Genomic DNA, 20,433 nt, shown 5'->3' with positions numbered 1-20,433 from the left:
CCCCAATTCAATTTCGATTACCATAGATCAGCCTTTTGCGCCTTTCATAAATTTTGTAGTAGTTCTGCTTGGATCCGTTTACTGAGCGCAAGCTCGGGGCTCTTGTGATTACGGGAATTATCCGATAACAAGGGGGAACTGTGCTTGCATGAAAACGAAAGAAATAATCTACATTGAAATAAAAGGAAGTGTGAACCTAATAGGTGGAACCGGATCTAGAGTCATTATAACAAGATAGCGAAAGTCGTCAAGAAAATAAACAGCCTTCGGAGATGTGGAAAAGCAGCAATACGTGGACGAGCCTCGGGAAAAGGAGACATATTCCTCAGGAACTGGAAATGATTGACGCAGCCCGCAAAAGGAAACTACCGAGTCGCGCATTTGAGATGAACACCAGCAGGCCAGCACAAAGACAGGTGAAAATGGAAAGGGATGCAGAGAAAATCTGGAGAACGGAATATGAGCAGGACTGACAAACGTAACAAATGCGCAGCCAGAATAGGAGACGCGGAATAACTGCTCGAAACAGCTGCAGTAACAGCGAGTCTAGGAATATTGGAACTAACGAGTCAGGAACCGGCAGCCGGACAACGAAAAGGAAAACACCGTCGACAATGGACAAGGAACTGTGTAACACATCAGCTGGAACCACGGATACTAATGGAATGGCCTCCCCCCTCGATCCATAATTATTCCTCCCATCGACAACACAAACACCATTCTCTTCTCCGTGTATTCCGGCCGTCACGACACACCCGTCACGACCATCCGACCGTCACATCCCGACCAGCGTCGCGTCACACCAAATTCCGTCATCTATCCCTCACACACACCGAACCCTCACACGCGAGAGCGCGGCGCACTTTGTACAAAGGTGACGCAGCGCGGCCAATACGCCGCACTGTCTGGTCAGTGGAGTGCGCATGCGCAGTGGCAGAGGACGAGTGTTGATGAGGAGCTGTGAATGGAATATCTCCGTACTTCTGGATGGGTGGGGGACGTCCTATAGATAACCCACGTGGAGATGAGACAACTTGTCTGATGTACGAGACAGTGATTTGAAACTGAAACATTTGTAGCTCACGTGCCATAAAATGCCGATAAAACGAGTGAAAATCGAAGTAAAAAGACGAGTCAACTCTAGCTCACACAAAAACTAACAACGTTAGCTTAGAAAACCATTCCACCCTTCTCACATTTCAAAAATACAGCTTTTACAACGCCAACATGACCAGCGCATGACCAATGTCATGGCCCGAACCGAAGGCCACTTCTTCCATCCACCATCCCCCGCGCTTGCCTGAGAGAAACTCCTCCTCTTCTCTCTCTCCTACCGTCCTCCGCGGAATCCGCCTCCTCTGCCGCGGAATCCTCCTCGTCCGCCGCCAAAACCACCGCCGCCACGACCGCGACCGCGGTCACCGCCGCCGCCAAAACCGCCCCGGCCGCCACGGAAGCCGCCGCCACCGCCCCGGCCGCCTGAGGGCGAGCGTAAAGGTCAGTCAGATAGGGGAGGGGGAGGGGTGCTGAGCAGTGGGAGGGGAGGAGGAGGGGGTAGGTCGATGGAGGACAGATCCAGGTAAATATAGATGGAGGTGATACGTATGTAGATTAAAGGCAGACAGCGCCACACAGAAGGACACAGATAAGAAAGAGAAGAAAACGAAGGAGCGATAGGAGGGGAGAAAGAGAGAAAGAGAGAGGGGGAGGGAGGGGGAGGGAGAGGGAGAGGGAGAGGGAGAGGGAGAGGGAGAGGGAGAGGGAGAGGGAAAGGGAGAGGGAGAGGGAGAGGGAGAGGGAGAGGGAGAGGGAGAGGGAGAGGGAGAGGGAGAGGGAGAGGGAGAGGGAGAGGGAGAGGGAGAGGGAGAGGGAGAGGGAGAGGGAGAGGGAGAGGGAGAGGGAGAGGGAGGAGAGAGAGAGAGAGAGAGAGAGAGAGAGAGAGAGAGAGAGAGAGAGAGAGAGAGAGAGAGAGAGAGAGAGAGAGAGGGAGAGAGAGAGAGAGAGGATAATCCACAGCGGAAGGCGTATACAGGGTGACACAAAAAAGCGATCATCACCAAAATTCGAATAACTTCGGAAGTTTTATTCAGATCATCACCAAACTTCGGCCACTTTAGGTCACACCTATGTAGCAGACATCCACCAAGTTTCAAGTCTTCACTACGAAAACTTTTAGTACAGTGTGTGTTTTACGGACGCTCCACAATGTGCTCCAGGTGAGCGCCCCGGCGCTGCAGGGCGTAGGCACACCTGCATCCGGCGGGCAAAGTTGCCGATAACCCGATAAGAATAACGTTTCAGGGGTAGCACACCCCCTGAGCACTGTCTCCAGAGGCCATTGCACTCTGTAAAGTCAAAAGTGCACAGCCATCGGGTTATCGACAACTTTGCCCGCCGGATGCAGGTGTGCCTACGCCCTGCAGCGCCGTGGCGCTCACCTGGAGCACATTGTGGAGCGTCAGTAAAACACACACTGTACTAAAAGTATTCGTAGTGAAGACTTGAAACTTGGTGGATGTATGCTACATAGATGTGACCTTAAGTGGCCGAAGTTTGGTGATGATCTGAATAAAACTTCCGAAGTTATTCGAAATTTGGTGATGACCGTTTTTTTGTGTCACCCTGTATAAAAAAAAACAGATTGAAGGAAATAAAATCGCTTCAAACCGAGAAAACCGAATTCAATGAAGACAAAATTCACAGAACTAGACTGGTACGCAGCAAATTTAACACAATACCCGAACTACAAAACAAATATGATCAGTCGTCCATTTTATAAGAATCGTTACAAGCTATGAAAGAAGGCACCACGGGCGGACTGAAGGGACCGAAACCAGCCTCGTCGAAACAACCGAGACCATCGTGTTGGCCGGCCGGTCGGGCAGGCCGGCGGAACACATCTGTTTGGTTATTCATTGCCTGGATTAGTGAGCCTAGGAGACGTCTCGTAAATTGGGAGTAAGGAAGAGTGGGAGAGCAAGGGAGAGCATGGGATAGAGTAAATGTAGAACCGAATGAGGAGAAAGAAAAACCTGGAAAATATGAAGTAAAATATGTATCTAAGCCCGTAATCATAGCATAGATTACACCATGTCAAAAGAATTTCAAAGCTACCACCAACAACAAACCCTCATAAGTCATATAACCGCTCCTTAAACTCCAAACCCTCTCAATCTCTCCCCCCCCCCCCCCCCCCCACTCAACTCACCGAAGCCGCCGCGTCCGCCGAATCCTCCCCTGCCGCCGGGCCCGCCCCCGCCCGCCGCCCCTGCCGCCGCCGCGACCACCCCGGCCGCCCCCGGCCACGCTGCTGGCCTCCCGGCAGGAACATCCTCAGCGGCAGGATCTTCTGAGAGTCGATGTACAGCTGGCGGAGGGGAGAGATAGCTGGTTAGGGTTGGGGATTCGAGAGATGAATCGCTTGTCTATAGCCTGGAAATCGTCAGAAAAAAAAAAACGGAATTAAAGTGCCTGATGCACTTTTTATGCAATTGGATGACTGCAAGTGCCCCTGGCAAATGCATAGAGCGAAAGAAAATATGTCAGAGAAACTGTGAGAGAAATGTTTTCCGGATATATTGGAGGCAATATAAAGGTACGTGCATCAATGGCAGTTGCGCTTTAAATCCGTTCTTTCAAATGAATGAATGAAATAATGAAATAAACGGAAATAAGGCTATCCTTCCGGAAGAACGAAAACATTCTGATCTGTTTAATTTCACTATCATGAGCACAATGCCAACACGTAACACTGGTCTACCCATGGTCAGACCCCCCCCCCCCCTCCTCCCCCGACAGGCCACAAGTGCAGTAACTAATCACACAATACCGGACAACACTTGTGTAGAACCGCACATGGTTACCAACTCATTTTACCCGACATGACGAGGCACAAGTAGTGATTGTTTTACCAAGTTGTCATGTCGACGGAATGACGCCATAAGAACAAGGCAGGAAACGGGGGGAAAGGGTGACATGGCTTTGGACGATAGCTATAATCATTCGAGTATGCATAACGTAATTGAAAAGCCAAGAACCATAATAAGCAATACAAAAGTGAACAATAGGAATACGGTAAAAAAACGGTAGTCGAAAAAATGTGGATGCATTTGATGTAACTTGTTACATCAAAAACGTCAAAAAAAAACGTAAAAGTCCCGTTAACAAAATAACGAGGCGAATCAAAAGCTGCAAGCCGACTGACAGCTCTCAGCCTACGACTATGTACGCGCAGCTAAGGCACCATAGCACCGCGGCTATAGTGAGGTCGATGCGCCACGAGCACAGTGCGTGTATCGTGTCAAAGGAAACACCATTACGGGGTATGTAAGCTGTGCGGACGAGTGAAAGACTGTAAGCGCCATGTGCCAAGTCCAATGTATCGGTGTCTTTTGAATCGATGCAAAAGAATCAATAAGCGTGTCACAAAACTACACGAATGAAAATAAGTCGTTAATTTCCATGTTGTGCAGGAGTAAGACAAAACTTTATGACAATTACGCTACTCGAATTAATCAAACGCATACCCGAACAGGCGGATACACACAACAGAAAAATATAACGGATGTTAAAATAATCCATTGGCGACCACGTACCTTCTGTTTTGGGTGTGAATGAGCTGGCCTTGACGTCATCGTTCAGCTTTACGGAGATATAGTAGTCACGGAGGGTGCCGAAAATTTCGTCCACCTGTTAAACCGCCAACAACAATTTGTCACGGGGGAGGTTGGAAGATTCCTTTTACATATAACTGAGGCGGTGAGAGCGCGTAAAAATTACAACAATGAGGCTATCAAATCCAAGCACGGATCAATATGTCAATGAATGTGCAATCTTGAGTGTGCAGCTCACACAAGCGTTGGAGATAGATGATCACTCAAGCTGATGTGTTTTCAGATTCAGTCCATATAAGCAATCAAATCATATAAGGTTATATGGCACAGAAATAGCAATCAGATTGGAGATCCGACACAGCTCAAAGTACCAATATCCATCAAAATGTGAAACAAAAACAGCAATCACTCGTCCATTCGGAAACCTTTACTCATACATGCCTGCAATACAGGGAAATAGACGGTGTTTTACGGGAATATAGACGATGTAATATATAATAGACTATGATATTGGTTGCATTTCAGCTACGCGACATTAAGGATTTCGCGGAGTATACTATTTCATTATTATTTCGTTATTACGACTTCCGTTGAATATAATAAAAACAATAATCAAAGGGAGTGGAGCTGTTATTGGAATGAATAGAAATTGAGCTCGTCTATTTCTACCCCACATAAAACGATGAAACAAAAAGCACAACTGCCAGCCCAACTATGGCTAGAGCAGCAATTCACCAGAGAACGTCTTAGAACATAAAGCTTATTGATATCGCAAAAAGTGATTCGGCGGATAAACAATTTCCCTGGATAGAGTTTCGAAAAACTACACAGAGGTAAGGGTGGAGCTAAATTAGTCATCAATATCGTGTATATTAATAACTAAGAGATAAGAGAAAGACGCCAGAAATCCCGTTCGACATCTTTCGTCGAGTATTTGAGAAGATTTTCGTCATTTCAATTTCAGCTTAGGTGAATACTGAGGTCACTGGAGGTAATGTACGATATATGACAATAAATCTTTTGTCCTGTGAACAGCGACAAGCTCATCAATAAGGATAACAGATAAAAAAGAAAATAATACACGAATTGTTGATTATGTTTGACCTCACAAAGCAGCCATCAGAGTTCAACGAATGCAAAAAGAAACCACTGACCCAATCTTTCTGCGCACTTCCCTCGCCGCCACGCAAATATATTAGCAAACTTGGCGCTGGGGAGCGGCCAGCTGCGGCGAACTCAGCGCACTGGTTATCCGGCTTCGCAAAGCAGCCAGCCGGCCAGATCATCATAATGCCCAACTTTTGCATGGATTCGCCGCGGGCACTTCTGAAGTGCGTCAATTAATTGAAACTTAGTCGAGAAGATTGGTGCCCGTGAGCTAGCTGGAATAGCAAAGTCGTGAGAAACTGCATGTGCGCTTCAGAGAGCAAGGAGGTCATATGAAGAGTTGTGATAAATGTGAGAGACTTGGAAAGGTCAAAATGCAGCGATAAACTTCGAAATCCTGAATGTCAGTCCAGTGTTGAACCGTTATTAAATTAAACAAATTATACAATTATTCTCGCCTAGTCCCTAATGACAGGCGATGTCAAAAGATAAAAAGAGACCTACATTCCACCATATTCGCTTCCAAAAACGCACTATCGGACTTGCGCCCAGCCTCCATATTAAAAGTTACACCATTTCCTCACCTTTCCAATCATCTGTTTGTTTTCCAGGCAGATGGGCGCGTTGAAGTAGGGCACATCCTCCAGGGTGGATTTCACCACCAGGTCGTCCTGGCTGGTCCACTCGAACGTGCCGAACTCGCGCACCTGAAGCGGAACAGCGACAAACATTGGTAATCGCTGAGATTCGAACCCATGCGCAAACTTTCTTTGGTAGGAACAACGTGAAGTCGCACAGTAAACGCCGCGATACCAAGGAAATAATAATGCAATTGTGCTGTTCTTGTATGTGTGGGATGGTTAATAGGTATCGCGCGCGCTGATGATGAGAAAAATGTGACCTGCTAGTAAAATGGGGTGAGACGGGGCTTTTTTGGGTCAAGGCAAAAAACGAATGGTGTTGTTTGAGCAAATGGGATGAGTATTTTGGTGTTATTGTGAATGGCTCAGGCGTGAATAAAGTAGCATTTACCTTTTTATTACCACAAGCTATTTCGGCCTTTCCAATAAAGTAAAATGGGCAAAAGAAAAAACAGACACGAGTAGTGTGGGTGCGAGCCTTGGTCAGAGCGATCTTCGACTGATTCCGGAATTTGATGGTACGACTCAGCCGGTCTCAGAATGGTTGGAGAAGCTGGAGATAGTGTGTGAGCTTCTGGGGATAACAGATTTGCACCGGATCGTCCCCCTGCGACTGAAAGATGGAGCCTTCGCTGTTTATCAGCAGCTCACAACACAACAGAAAGGAAGCTTTGCAGAAATAAAGAACGCTTTGCGGTCCGCATTTGCACTTGATAAGTTTCAAGCATATGAACAATTTGTCGAACGCAAGAAGCAGAGTGGTGAGCCAGTAGATGTGTATTTGGCGGAGCTGCGACGGATGGCGAGTTTGTTCGGTGGTGTGTCAGACGAGGCCCTCGGGTGCGCGTTTGTGGCAGGCCTGCCACTGGCCACACGACAGGCGCTGCGGGCTGGAGCACGGATTGAGGATATGTCACTCATTGGACTTCTGCAGAGGGCCCGGGCGTTGCTGGTGGACGAAGAGTCGGGTTCAGCTGCGATCGCCTCCAGCTCTGCGGCGAGAGGCGCACAGATAAAAACCCGACTACTGACGTCAGCTCGGCTAGCATTAGCTGTTACGCATGCGGTCAGGCAAACCACATGGCCAAAGACTGTCTACATGAGCGAAGCGTTCGTACTCGAAGTTACCGCGGTCAGAACAGCCGGAGGTGTTTCAGATGCAACCGGCGCGGGCATCTAGCAGCAATGTGCCCGGGAAACGGAAGCGGAGAGGCGAATTCAGCGCCAGCCTCCTCTCCAGACCGTCGGTAAATTCGGCGCTTCCAGTCGTCCAGCTGAAAGTGAGCGGTGTGCAGTGTGAAGCGTTAGTGGACACCGGATGCACGAAAAGTATCGCCCATGTCTCAGTTTGTCGGCAGTGGGCCAAAGGCAGGGTGGGTGTCACGACTGTGAGTGGTCAGCGACATTGGTGTGAAGGCAGTGGCGGATCCAGGGGGGGGGGGCTGCGGGGGCTGGCAGCCCCCACCCAAGGAAAACTGGCGCCACTGCGCCGAAGGCGCAGTGGCGCCAATTTTCAATTCGCAACTCATCGGAGTGCCGCATACTAGGACTAGGATGCAAAAATCAGTCGAATAACGTCGTTTCAGTACGCTCCGCACCGATATTTCCAATCGTGTGGTGTCACTGTACATACTGATCCTGGGCGCCTCTTGTCAGGGCCACTGGGCGCCAATATTTCAGCGCCAATACGATGCGACTATGGCGCCCATCCGGGGCGTGGCGCCCAATTATGACCTGCAGCCCCTCCCCAGTGAAAATCCTGGATCCGCCACTGTGTGAAGGCACGGGGCTGGTGGAAGTAACGCTGCAGTCGGGTCACACTGTGGCTGTGGAAGCATTGGTTGTAGCCCAGAAGCCTCTCGGTTTTGCTTTCATTCTCGGAATGAATGGAGTGGAAGCCATGGATGGCGTTACCGTGCACAGCCGTCACAAGGTCCGCTTTGGTATCGAGTCGGCAGAACAGTCTGCACAGGCGACTTGTGCAACTTCAGCGGTGAGCACCGAAGAAGCTGACTTCACAGTGACATACGACCCAGCGAAAAGGAAGTGGTCAGTTTCATGGAAGTGGAGCGGCGGAAAGCAGCCTGAACAGCTGAGTAACATGGCCGAGGAATACCACATTCCATCCGAAGCCCGTCAGGAGTACGAACAGGCTTTGCAGAGATGGGCAGATGAGGGGATGGCTCATTCCCTATAACGAGAAGGCTCACGGTGAGGTGAAGGGCACGATTCCTCTCATGGCCGTGATACAGCGGGAGAAGCGGAAGGTGCGGCCCGTGATGGATTTCAGAGAAATGAACGGCTACTTAGATCCACACACCGCTGACGCAGACGTGTGTGGAGAGAAGATCCGAGAGTGGCGCAGATGCGGAAAAGACGTGGCTCTGCTCGATTTGCGAGATGCGTACCTGCAGGTGCACGTGCACCAGTCTTTATGGCCGTACCAAACCGTTGTCTGGCAGGGCCGAAGGTGGTGTTTGACCAGACTTGGTTTCGGCATGAGTGTGTCTCCGCTGATCATGAAGAAGGTGCTGAGCATGGCTCTGAGCTGGGATAAGAAAATTGACAGTGCGACCAATCCATACGTGGATGACATCTTGGTCAGAGAGGATATCGTGAGTGCTAGTGTGGTAAAGACTCACCTGGAGCGGCACGGTCTAGTATGCAAGCCTGCTGAACGTATCGCGGACGGAGCCCGCGTGCTGGGACTCAAGGTCTGGGGGGAGCGTCAGGGCCTGCTCTGGCGTAGAGAGGCGAGTGACATCGAGCTGCCACCAAACTGACGAGGCGAGTCGTCTTTTCCATCTGCGGTCGGTTGACTAGCCACTTCCCCGTCTGCGGCTGGCTACGTGTGGCGGCATCGTATCTGAAGAGACGCGCTAATGCCGTAACGACCAGTTGGGACGCTGAGATCACTGATCCTGAGCTGTGTGCCATGGTTTCAGAGACTCTGAAGCGCGTCAGGGCGTCGGATCCAGCTCAGGGGAGATGGGACGTCACCGGCTCCGAGGCAGTCGTGTGGGTCGATGCGAGTTCAATCGCTCTAGGAGCTGTTCTGGAGGTCGGAGGAGATGTTATAGAAGATGTTTCCTGGCTCCGTAAAAGCACTGATTCACACATCAACCTCGCTGAGCTTGACGCGGTCGTGCGAGGCGTGAACCTGGCTGTCGCTTGGAAGATGAAACAGCTCACTATTGTCACTGACTCAAGGACGGTGTATCATTGGCTCAGCGATGCTCTGTCTGGAAAGGCGCGTTTGAAAACGAAAGCGGCAAGCGAGCTGCTCATCCGACGGCGCCTTGAAACGATAAAAAAACATCATCACCGAGTACGATCTCACCGTACAGATGAAGAGTGTTCCATCGGTAGAAAACAAGGCCGACATCTTGACTCGTGTTCCAAGGAAATGGCTGCTGACTTCAGACAACGATCAGGAAGTGTGTGCAGGCGCGATGGTGGAGACAGATATAGCGGCTGTGCACGAGACCAGCGGACACCCGGGTATCAAACGGACGCTCCACCTCTGCAGACGACTGGATCCATCCGTAACACGGAAGCAGGTGCAGCAGGTGGTGCGACAGTGTCCGGCCTGCCAGTCCATCGATCCAGCTCCACAGCGATGGCAGCATGGTACGCTGAGTGTGGAGAAGAATTGGGACAGAGTCAGTATGGATATCTGTCATGTTGGTGGTGAGCACTATCTGACGCTAGTGGACTGCGGTCCATCCAGAAACGCCATTTGGAGGCATCTCAGACGGCAAGACACGGACAGCGTTATTGCTCAATTGGAGGCGGTGTTTTTGGAGAGGTGTGCACCGCGAGAGCTCCTTACGGACAACTATACCTCTTTCCGAAGCGTGACGTTTCTGGAATTCACCAGTAGATGGGGAGTGACTGTGCGTTACCGAGCAGCGCATGTTCCGTCAGGAAACGGCATATCTGAGAGAAACCACCGATCTATAAAACGATTGTGGCACGAAAAGGCTGCACGGTGGCTGAGGCTGTATACAGGTACAACGTGATGCCGCGCAGTGATGTTCCTGGCTCCAGACCGTCAGATGAGCTCTTTAACTACTCATGCAGAGTCAACGATGTTGACCCTTCCGAGGACCATGAGTCTGAAGAGCAGCACCGCTTTAGTGTGGGAGACCAGGTATGGGTGCGGGACCCAAGTCGGCGCTGTGACGTACCGAGTTCTCTCGGTACAGTGAGTCGGATCGTGTCGAGTCAAAATGTCGAAGTTGATGGGGTTTCCCGTCATGTCAGAGATCTTCGTTTGGCGCTTTTGCCACGCTCAGGTGTCGCGTTTCCGCAAGGGTCAGGCTCTGAACAGACTTGTGATCAGCTCAGTTGAGCCGGCTCAAAAATCCGCTCAGCTCATGAGCCGGCTCAACATTTTGCCAAATTGTTGAGCTGTGAGCTGAGCCGGCTCAGTAATGCATTGAGCTGAGCTGCTGTCTGAGCTGAGCTGAATGAGCTTGAGCTGAGCTGAGCTGAATGAGCTTGAGCTGAGCTGAGCTGAGCTGATTGAGCTGAGCTGAGCTGAGCTGAGCGAGCTGAGCTGAGCTGAGCGAGCTGAGCTGATTGAGCTGAGCTGAGCTGAGCGAGCTGAGCTGAGCTGAGCTGATTGAGCTGAGCTGAGCTGAGCGAGCTGAGCTGAGCTGATTGAGCTGAGCTGATTTAGCTGAGCTGAGCTGATCCAGTTCTAATTCTTTTCAGATCATGCTTGGAAATTAACTCAGGCTTTGATGCTTCAGCTATGAGCTAGCTATGGAGTGAGCAATTACACTGTCTTCGTGATCGCACTTAAAAATATCAAAACTCTAAAGAAATCAATAGTAATCACTAATCAAGCTTAATTTCTTTCACCCATATTGCATGGAAATTGGAAGACCAGGGTCTTGGCCAATTTACAGGCTAATACAGCCAGTCTCAAGTTTCAAGTCTGACTGCAAGATGAATACCTACTGTCAGGCTTTGATGCTTCGCCTTGACACTCTGCTCCGCAATGTACAATTCAGCATTCTTCACTTTGTTATTTAAGCAGTTATTTAAATTAATTTTATCAATAAGGGTTCTTACCTCTGCATAAAATATTTACAATTAGGAATTAGCAAATAAAGTTCCTCTTCGTTGGTTGAATGTGGGCTAAGCAACCATATCCTATTGAAAGTGGGATGGGGCAGAGGCGCTAACTGGAACTCTCACCTGATGTCCATTATATGGGAAAAGCTCCCTTATTCACACGCCGACTATGAATTCTAATAGTGTTGACATTGCCTTGGTTGAGATCAGGGTGGTGTTATAGGTTTCACTGATAACAGCATGCTGCTATCACACGTGTCAAATGGGGTTTCCATGGAGATATAAACAAACTCTTATCTCCAAGTTCCTATTTATAGTCACCGTGCAAGTTCCAACACTACCCCAAAATGTAACGTCAGCTCCTGGCAGGGTGCCAAGAGCGGATGGCGGCGTGGGCGTGCTGCTCTCGGCCGTGAAACTCCGCCTAGTTGAGATGATTCCATGACGTTTTTTTTTTCGTCTAGAAGATTTTCGTCGGACAATTTTTCGTCCACAGATTTTCGTCCGACTTTTTTCGTATCGCTTTTTTTTCGTCTGTACATTTTTTCGTCCGTGCATTTTTTCGTCGGTACACTTTTTCTGAGCGGAAACTGAGCTGAGCTGAATTGAGCGGAAACTGAGCTGAGCTGAACGGGAACTGAGTTCAGCTGAGCTGAGCTGAGCGGAAACTGAGCTGAGCTGAGCTGAGCTGAGCGGAAACTGAGCTGAGCTGAGCGGAAACTGAACTGAGCTGAGCGGAAACTGAGCTGAGCTGAGCTGAGCGGAAACTGAGCTGAGCTGAGCTGAGCGTGAGCGGAGCGCAGCCGGTTTGAGCGGAACGTGAGCTGAGCTGAGCCGCGTTAAACTGAGCGGGAGCTGAGCGGGGGCGGATAAGACGGAGTTGAGCTGAGCGAGCTCACTTTTTTCTTGAGCTGTCACAAGTCTGGCTCTGAAGGTGGCGAGCATGGTGTTCCGGCTTCTGCTGGAGACGGGTCCGATGATGTGCACCATGACACTGCTCCCCGCAGGGGGACCAGAGTGAGGGCCCCTGCAACCCTAACACAATATGGTGATCTATAGGATCAGGGGGGAGTGTGCTGTTCTTGTATGTGTGGGATGGTTAATAGGTATCGCGCGCGCTGATGATGAGAAAAATGTGACCTGCTAGTAAAATGGGGTGAGACGGGGCTTTTTTGGGTCAAGGCAAAAAACGAATGGTGTTGTTTGAGCAAATGGGATGAGTATTTTGGTGTTATTGTGAATGGCTCAGGCGTGAATAAAGTAGCATTTACCTTTTTATTACCACAGCAATGATAAAACATTGTAAGTGCCTAAATAATCACGGAGAAAACTCCATAAAATTATGCAAACGTATTTACACATGTCGTAGAAAATCCGTCTGAAAACGGCAAATGATACTTTGTCAGTGTCTTTTTCAGGTCAACGGCAATTCCATCTCGTCACAGTCCTACGCAAGATCATATATTGGGGCAAACGTGGACCCATAAGGTATAAGAAACGTTGACCAGACGAGGCCTAACACTGTTTCCAGGCGCCAGTTATGAAAGCACTTCCTTGACGCATTCGGGACCGCTACAAAGCTGGCAACAGTCCTCATTTCAATGCCGCTGTATAACGGTAGCGAGAAGTTTTAAACCAAACGGCCTACATGTAACAAACGAGCACTGTGAATGGCTCTTGATGCAGTTTTGATCAGCATGGCCATTGGAGCAATGGCACTGATTGAACACGCTCAATAACCGGTTTCAGTTGGCAATAGATGAGGCGGTGCGTAATTTATGAAAGCAATGTAAAACGACGGTACCACTACAGTTAACATGTTGCTACTATAATAAAACGTAGTTCATTTATAGTATGCATTACAGAGCGATAAAACGATGGTCTCATTTCACACTAGTAAAAACTGCCGACCTTATGAACACCGCCACACATTACATCGTTTCAAAACCACGCTCAAGGCACTCTATCGATCAGACTCCCCAAAATCCTTGCTATGATCTCAGTGCCATGATCCCTGTCATGATTCGTCTCAAAACCCCCTCCCCCCACTCTTCCCAGCACCTGACGGCGAACGATATCGCCGTACCGACTCGGTCAGTGTCGCCATGGCAACCAAGACCAGCAGCTGACAAAAAACAAACAACGTCACAAAGGTGCCGAGATGACGGCTTAAGGTCAGAGGTCACAGCCGCTTGGTGTGCTGAGTATAAGTGCATTACCCTCCCGTGGGGGGGGGGGGGGAGGGATAAGGTTGATGAGGTCACGCTCAAATATTTGACCTTTGACCTTTGATGAAGGAGATGAAGCCAGGTCACAGCTGCATGATGCGGCCGATATTTCAAAGGAGCGTAGCGGCTTCTGAGCGGAGGCTCGGCCGAGCAGAGTTGACGTCATAGTGCCAGTTTAGCAGGCTTCAGAGACAAAGTGTGAAAACCGGGGTCGTTGCTCCCGTGACCTTTGCTGATCCTCGATATATGAAAATACTAATCAATGGGCTCGCAAGTGCTCAAAGATCCGACCATCGGTGATCGGACCATAATCGACTAATTTGGTTGGAGCTTTACAAATAATTTCAGTTCAGAATCGAAATTTAGGTGACAGGGTTAATTGCCAAAAAGACCAAGTCAATCAAATGAACCAATTCGCTAGAAAAAGCGGATTTAGACGGATGCCATGTTCGGTAATGATAAAAATGATGGTAAAATGGCATACTGAAACAATCACCATTTGCCATACTCTACACATCGCACCTCCATCCGGCTAGCTTATCAGGCGAAGACTCCATTGACAGCTGGCGCCCTCACCCGAACTACTACTTCAACAACCTCGCTATAGATGTCGCGCGAGAGGGGATACATGCGAGCTGAGGCGTACATACTACATACGGCGAGAACTCATCGCGATGACCACTGATAAAAGCAAACGATTTTATCTTTAGTTATGCCATCCCATATATGACAAAGCTATATCTGGAAAAAAACTGTCGGGCTCTACCCACAAGCTGCATTTTGTTTGTGCGGGCGAACACAAGTGAGATGTTCGCCCGCCTGTCGCCGGGGGGCGAGCCCCTCACCATCGAGGAGCGGCTCCATGTCTCCGCCCCGCCATGGCAGGACGGCGGAGAGGTGTCCTTCCACCTGGATGTGGGCCCCGACGGCTCCAGGGACCGCCCGCCGGAGCTGAGAAGGGCGGCGGAGGAGCGGTTGGAGTCGTTCCCGGCGGACGCCACCTGGATCTGGTCGGATGGCTCTGCCGAGGAAGGAGTGCACCGCGGTGGAGGAGGAGCGCTGATCGTGGCCCCCCACGGTGCCACAAGAGAGGTCCGTGTCGCCGCTGGCCGCCTCTGCTCAAGTACGCGAGCAGAGCTGTTCGCGCTGAGGGCCGCGCTGGAAGATCTGACTTCGACACCAGACCGGGATACGACGCGCCCGATCATCATCTGTCTCGACTCAAAAGCGGCACTGGCTCTCCTCAAGAGCGGTCCAGCGGCCCAGCGGACGCCGGTAGCAGCCGACATCTGGAAGGCGCTACAAGGCATCAGTGCGACCGGCCAGCCCATCCAGCTGCAATGGGTGCCGGCGCACTGTGGGCTGCCGCTGAACGAAAGAGCGGACGGCCTCGCCAAGGAGGCCAGTGCCCTGCCACAAGAGGACACACCTATAGATGTCACCACAGTGACCAGAGCGGCCGCCCGCTCAGCTTCTGCAAGGTGGAGGGAGGCCTGGCCGGACGGGTGGCACAAGGAGATCTGGGGCTCCCGCCTGCCGGGCCCGGTGGAGGGCGAAGACCGCTGCTCTGCGATTGACGTCCACCAGCTCCGAGCCGGCCACTGGTCCTGCTCGGAGCAGTACCTCCACCGCATCGGCCGCCGACCGACGCCCGAATGCGAGCAGTGTGGCTCCGTGAGGTGCCCGGCCGCGCTGTGCCGTGTGTGCCGAGAGGAGGCCGACACCCCGCGGCACGTCCTGCTGCGCTGCCCGGCGCTGGCGGGACGCCGCCTGGCACGAGTGGGCACGATCCACCCTACGATGACCGACCTACAGGACGACGGCGTGGTGGCGGCTTTAGCCGCCGACTTTCGAGCCCAACTGAGCCGTCTGGCTACGCCCCCCTAGTGGGGGGCCGGAGGGAACAACAACAACAACAACAACAACAGCTGCATTTTACTATACACCTTGTCCCCGAAATACATCGCTTACATGCCAGCGAACTATCAGACCAAGCTATTATAACCTGGCTCACCTAACCTGGGCTAACGTCAAGCGTGCCATCTCACCTCCTCTGGCGGGCCCTGGTTGAAGCCGCCCCGGCCGCCGCCGCGTCCACCCCGACCGCCGCGGCCTGGAAACGACATAGTGACGTCACACGCCTGTCGTCATGACGACGGAGTGACATAACGTCGTGTCTGAACTGTAATATCTAGGACTATTTTTGTATTTGTAAAGGCACGAACTATCCACACGGATGTGGTTTTTACAGTTCTTAGTCATATGAGGTACATAAAGCGAGGGTAAAACGCGACACATACAAATAAAAAACAAAAACATACATACGCGCCTATTCCTACTAAAATCAGCTTCAAGTGACCTGAGAGAGGAGCCGCCGCTGCAGCTGTCTCTTAAACTTCCCGACTGACATATTCTCGCAGTCGTATGGAAGTCTGTTCATTTCCAGAACTGCGCGGTACGCGAAACGCCTCTTCCCGGTTTCCGTTCTGACTCTTGGTAGAGATAAAAGATTGTCCTGTCTGGTGTGTCGCAAACGATCGGGAATGTCGCGGTTTGTGGTAAAAAGGTCGGCAAGACTCTCCGACCCACTGGTGCGGCGGACTTTGTGGAGAAGGCAGAGGGTCTGGAAAAGGAAGAGGTCAGGAGCGTCAAACCATCCCAGCGCCTCCCGCACACTTGAAACGTGGTCGAATTTACGTTTTCCGGAAACAATTCGAGCCGCAAAGTTGATGAGTTTTTGAAGGCGGTGCAGGTTTCCGGCTGCGCCAGAACCGTACACGACAAGGCAGTAGCGGATGTGCGAGAACACTAGGGATGTGATGGTTTGAGGAAGGATTTCAGGCGGGAGGTAGTGACGTATGTGGGAAAGGCTGACAAGGATACCGCAGCACTTTCGGGAGACGGCAGACACGTGAGCGTCCCAGGTCAGTTGTTGGTCAAAGATAACTCCCAAGTTTCGCGCCTCAGGACGAGGGGTCAGGGAGGTGTCGCGAAACTTGACAGTGAATTTTGGGAGTGAGCGCAGATTTTGTCGTGAGCCAATGGTAAGAAGTTCAAACTTGGTTACGTTAACTTTTAAACCGTTGCTAAGAAAATAATCTCCAAGTGAGGCAAGAGCGGATTCCATGCGAACGATAAGTGTTGAAAGAGCAGATTTTGGTTCCGAAACCATGAACTGAGTATCATCGGCGTATTGCACGACGAGTGCATCCGCCGCATGAAGACTCAGGTCATTTGCAAACGCGCAGAAAAGGATCGGTCCGAGAGAAGAACCTTGAAAAACTCCTTGATTTATGGGACGTGGAGTGGAAGTTTTCACCTTGCCATCAGAGCCAGTGAAGCTGACACTCTGTGTGTGACCGTGCAAGTAATTTTGAAACCATGAGATGTCGATATTTAGAGTCCGAAGTTTTTCCAAAAGTTTCCCATGGTTAATTACATCGAAGCATTTACTGAGGTCGATCAAACAGAGGAGAGAGATTTTACCGGAATCGATCGCCGAAAGCAAGTGATCACTGATGAGGGTGAGCGCCGTCTCCGTAGAGTGCCGCGGGCGGAAGCCGTGCTGGGTGGGGGAAAGGAGATGGTTGGATGATAGGTAATAGTAGAGTTGGCGCTGGACCGCCCTCTCCACTATTTTGGCGATGACTGGGACGATGGAGATGGGACGGAAGTTTGAAGGATTGTTAGGATCACCGGTTTTGTGAATGGGGTACACGAGGGAATGTTTCCAGGAGGCAGGGATTTCGTTGGATGTGATGCAGGAGTTGACGAGGAATAAAAGAACGTGACCTATGGAGTTAAAGGAGAGCTTCAGGATGCGGATACAAAGACCGTCCGCACCACGAGCCGGGGAGTTTCGCATGCTTGACACGATGCGGTGCAGAGCATTCAGGCTGATAGGGTGCAGGGCAAACGAACACGCACCCACCCTCGGTAGGCGAGTGGGGAGCGAAGGTAAAGGTAAAGGTAAGGGAGCGAAGGTAAAGCGAATTGTAAAACAATGCAGTCATGCCTACCCTACACTAGCTAAATGTGACAATGAATGAATGTTAAAGGAGAAGCCAAAGCTACCCAATACCCCAGTGAGAAAAATGTAAAATAAAATCAAAAATGACAAAGTTTTAATGCAATTAAGCGAAATGCCTCAAGGATTTAAGGAAAAAAATATTTAACACATGTCGTGCACAGTAAAAGTTATTTAACAAGGCCACAATTTCAGCCCCTCATTCAATGTCTCCATGAAACAGCCGGGCACGAGTTGGTCATCTCACCTCTGTCACCCCCAAAACCTGCAACAAATGGAAAAAGGACGTCAGGGAACAAAACCACCACAGAGGTATAAAGAATATACTGCCTGGTCCACTAAGGGTCCTATTTGAACACAAAATCAGTGGGCTGGGTTTACCAAAGGAGGATTAATTAATGCATAATTAAAATGTTCTCATGTTAAGCTGTTTATAAACACATGAGGCTCTGGTTATCCACTCTCTAGCATACCAGTTTTCAATTAGACTCGAATAACCAGTTTTTAAGTAAGAGACCTCAAAAATGTTTGGGTGTCAGTGGCATACATAAGTTAAAATTTCCCATAGAGGTACGCATTACGCAAGTATAGCCCAGCATTAGCTTCAAATCAGTCTGTTTTGACACTTACCTCTCCCTCTGCCTCCAAAGCCACCTGGAGCAAAGAAAAACCAAACAGGTCAGCTTGATGAAACCACAACATAACTGCAGACATTGGTGGCATTATGAAAAAGGGGTTGACATTCCAGCAAGGCATCTTCATCAAATCCCCACTGAATGAATAAAACTTCAATCCTAACTCCTGCAAATGTCTGGACTTCAAAGCTGAAACAAACTCTTTACAAGACCATTAAAAATCCAGTAAATAATGGCCAATCACTCACCTCTTCCTCCTCCCCTATCTCCGTAGCCCATTGTGTACTTCTGTGTCTGTTATTGAGGCTGAAACAAATAAAACAAACTCAAGACGAAATACCATAGCTTCATGGGAGAAGACTGATCATTTCAATCTGTGAAGGACTGCTTCCGCATTCCGTTTTATATGTCAAACACCTAGAGCATCATCTCAACTGAGGTACTGCACACCCAAGAATGCACTAAAAAAGTCTTTAATAAAACAAAAATATCTTAGCACGAGCACTAAGCAGCCCGGTATTAGTATATATTAGGTCCGAGTGGATAATTGTGACGCTGCTGATACAAATATGTAACAGCAAAAATTTTAGGTTTTAGGTTAGGTTAGGTTGTAGGTTTGTAGGTTTTAGGTTTTAGGTTAGGTTAGGTAAGGTTGTAGGTTTGTAGGTTGTAGGTTGGTAGGTAGGTAGTAGGTAAATAGGTAAGGTTAGGTCAGGTTTGATTATGTTTTTCTTTTTTCCAGGACATATAAGTATCATTTTTGGATTCAGGAAGTCAAATAATGTAAGAATATGAAAACTTTATCTTTTAACAGTCACTCGGACTTAATGTATACTTTTACCAGCAGCCCATCCAAGACATTTTAGAGAGGCCTGTGCAAAAACATTATCAACCTGTCCCAAACCGAACAGATGAACCGATGGGTAATGAATGAGCCTACTTAAGTATTCTTTGTAGGGTATCTTTATCCGAGGATATATAAAACAAGCTTTCATCGCTTCTAACAATTAACAGAAATGGACTGCTCTCCAGCCTTGATCATTGATGCATTTGGGTTTATGAGAGCAGACTTGCAAGCTCTATATATGGCCTTGCTTGCAAGACTGAGACTGAAATTTAAATGAACCTGTTGAGTTTTCCTCACACACCCCATTGAAAAAGATCAGAAAACACTAGCAATAAACAAATGGTCCCATGCATAAGACGCTCACCAATGCCGTTGGAATAAATACCAAGTCAAAATTCGTATCTAGTGTATTCGTAATGGACCTCTAATTGAAATATGCAAATTAAAAATATCAAGATAGAGTTCAGCGATATCAAGAAACGAGCACGCTGGTGTTACGCGCCACAAATGTCTGAACTGCGCTGGCGTGCGATTTAATGATAATGAAACCAACCACTAAATAAAACCAGTATAATTCACGTATTTTTCAATCAAGTAAATTACGCATTTATCAACGTTTTATCATGACTGACGATATGACAGTATGACCGACATGACTAAATTTTGTTTTTTTTTTTCAAAATAAAATTTGAGATTCCATACGCTAAGAGTTTATTTAATGTCACTGATTTCATCATCAAACTGAGACCATTGCCCAATGCAAAATACAAAACACACGCAGGCTCGGTGGTGCCGGTTGTGGAGTGGCGCCCTGGAATAGGGTACGATTTTGATATGGAGAATAAGCAGGCGCGTAACCACGATTCTGAAGTTACTGGGGACCACATGGAGGGCCGCGAAGACCAAATATTATATTTCAGGATCAGCCTTCGCCCAAGTGGGGGGGGGGGGGAGGGGGTGTTTCTGGCCACACCCGCCAGTTTTTTTTTTGCGCGTGTAAGAAAAACCGCGGCGCGCACCGCCGCGAAATTTGGTATGGCTTATGATACCTCAATTTCGCATCATGTGTGAAAATTTTGACACCAGGTCACCTAAGGTCAGGTCACCAGGTAAAGTAAAGTAGCCATGCCTCCAAAAAACTTTGTGACTCTGTCATTCCTACAGTTTTATCCCAGAATTGAAGTTTGAAACTCGAGCTTTTGCATGAGGAAATCAGTATGAACAATTCGTATATCTCAAAGTTTTCACAT

The 20,433-nt window shown here is 49.2% G+C and overlaps 1 protein-coding gene across 1 annotated transcript; it reads right to left on the bottom strand.

Annotated features, from left to right (window-relative positions):
• Positions 1-714: 714 nt before the first annotated feature.
• On the bottom strand, positions 715-19,684 carry LOC122367003 (H/ACA ribonucleoprotein complex subunit 1-like). The gene is given in 12 exon segments (XM_043339737.1): positions 715-1,374; positions 1,423-1,479; positions 3,209-3,245; positions 3,247-3,303; positions 3,305-3,374; positions 4,604-4,689; positions 6,305-6,427; positions 15,723-15,787; positions 17,949-17,966; positions 18,332-18,355; positions 18,585-18,642; positions 19,548-19,684. Coding segments are annotated over 11 exon segments (612 nt in total). The 5' UTR covers positions 18,616-18,642; positions 19,548-19,684; the 3' UTR covers positions 715-1,330.
• Positions 19,685-20,433: the final 749 nt, after the last annotated feature.

Source organism: Amphibalanus amphitrite, unplaced genomic scaffold (assembly GCF_019059575.1).
Source record: "Amphibalanus amphitrite isolate SeventyFive unplaced genomic scaffold, NRLGWU_Aamphi_draft 000844F_arrow, whole genome shotgun sequence".
NCBI classification, from domain to species: domain Eukaryota; kingdom Metazoa; phylum Arthropoda; class Thecostraca; order Balanomorpha; family Balanidae; genus Amphibalanus; species Amphibalanus amphitrite.
Note: the sequence above shows the minus strand (reverse complement) of the source record. Positions and strands in the feature narration are given on the sequence as shown.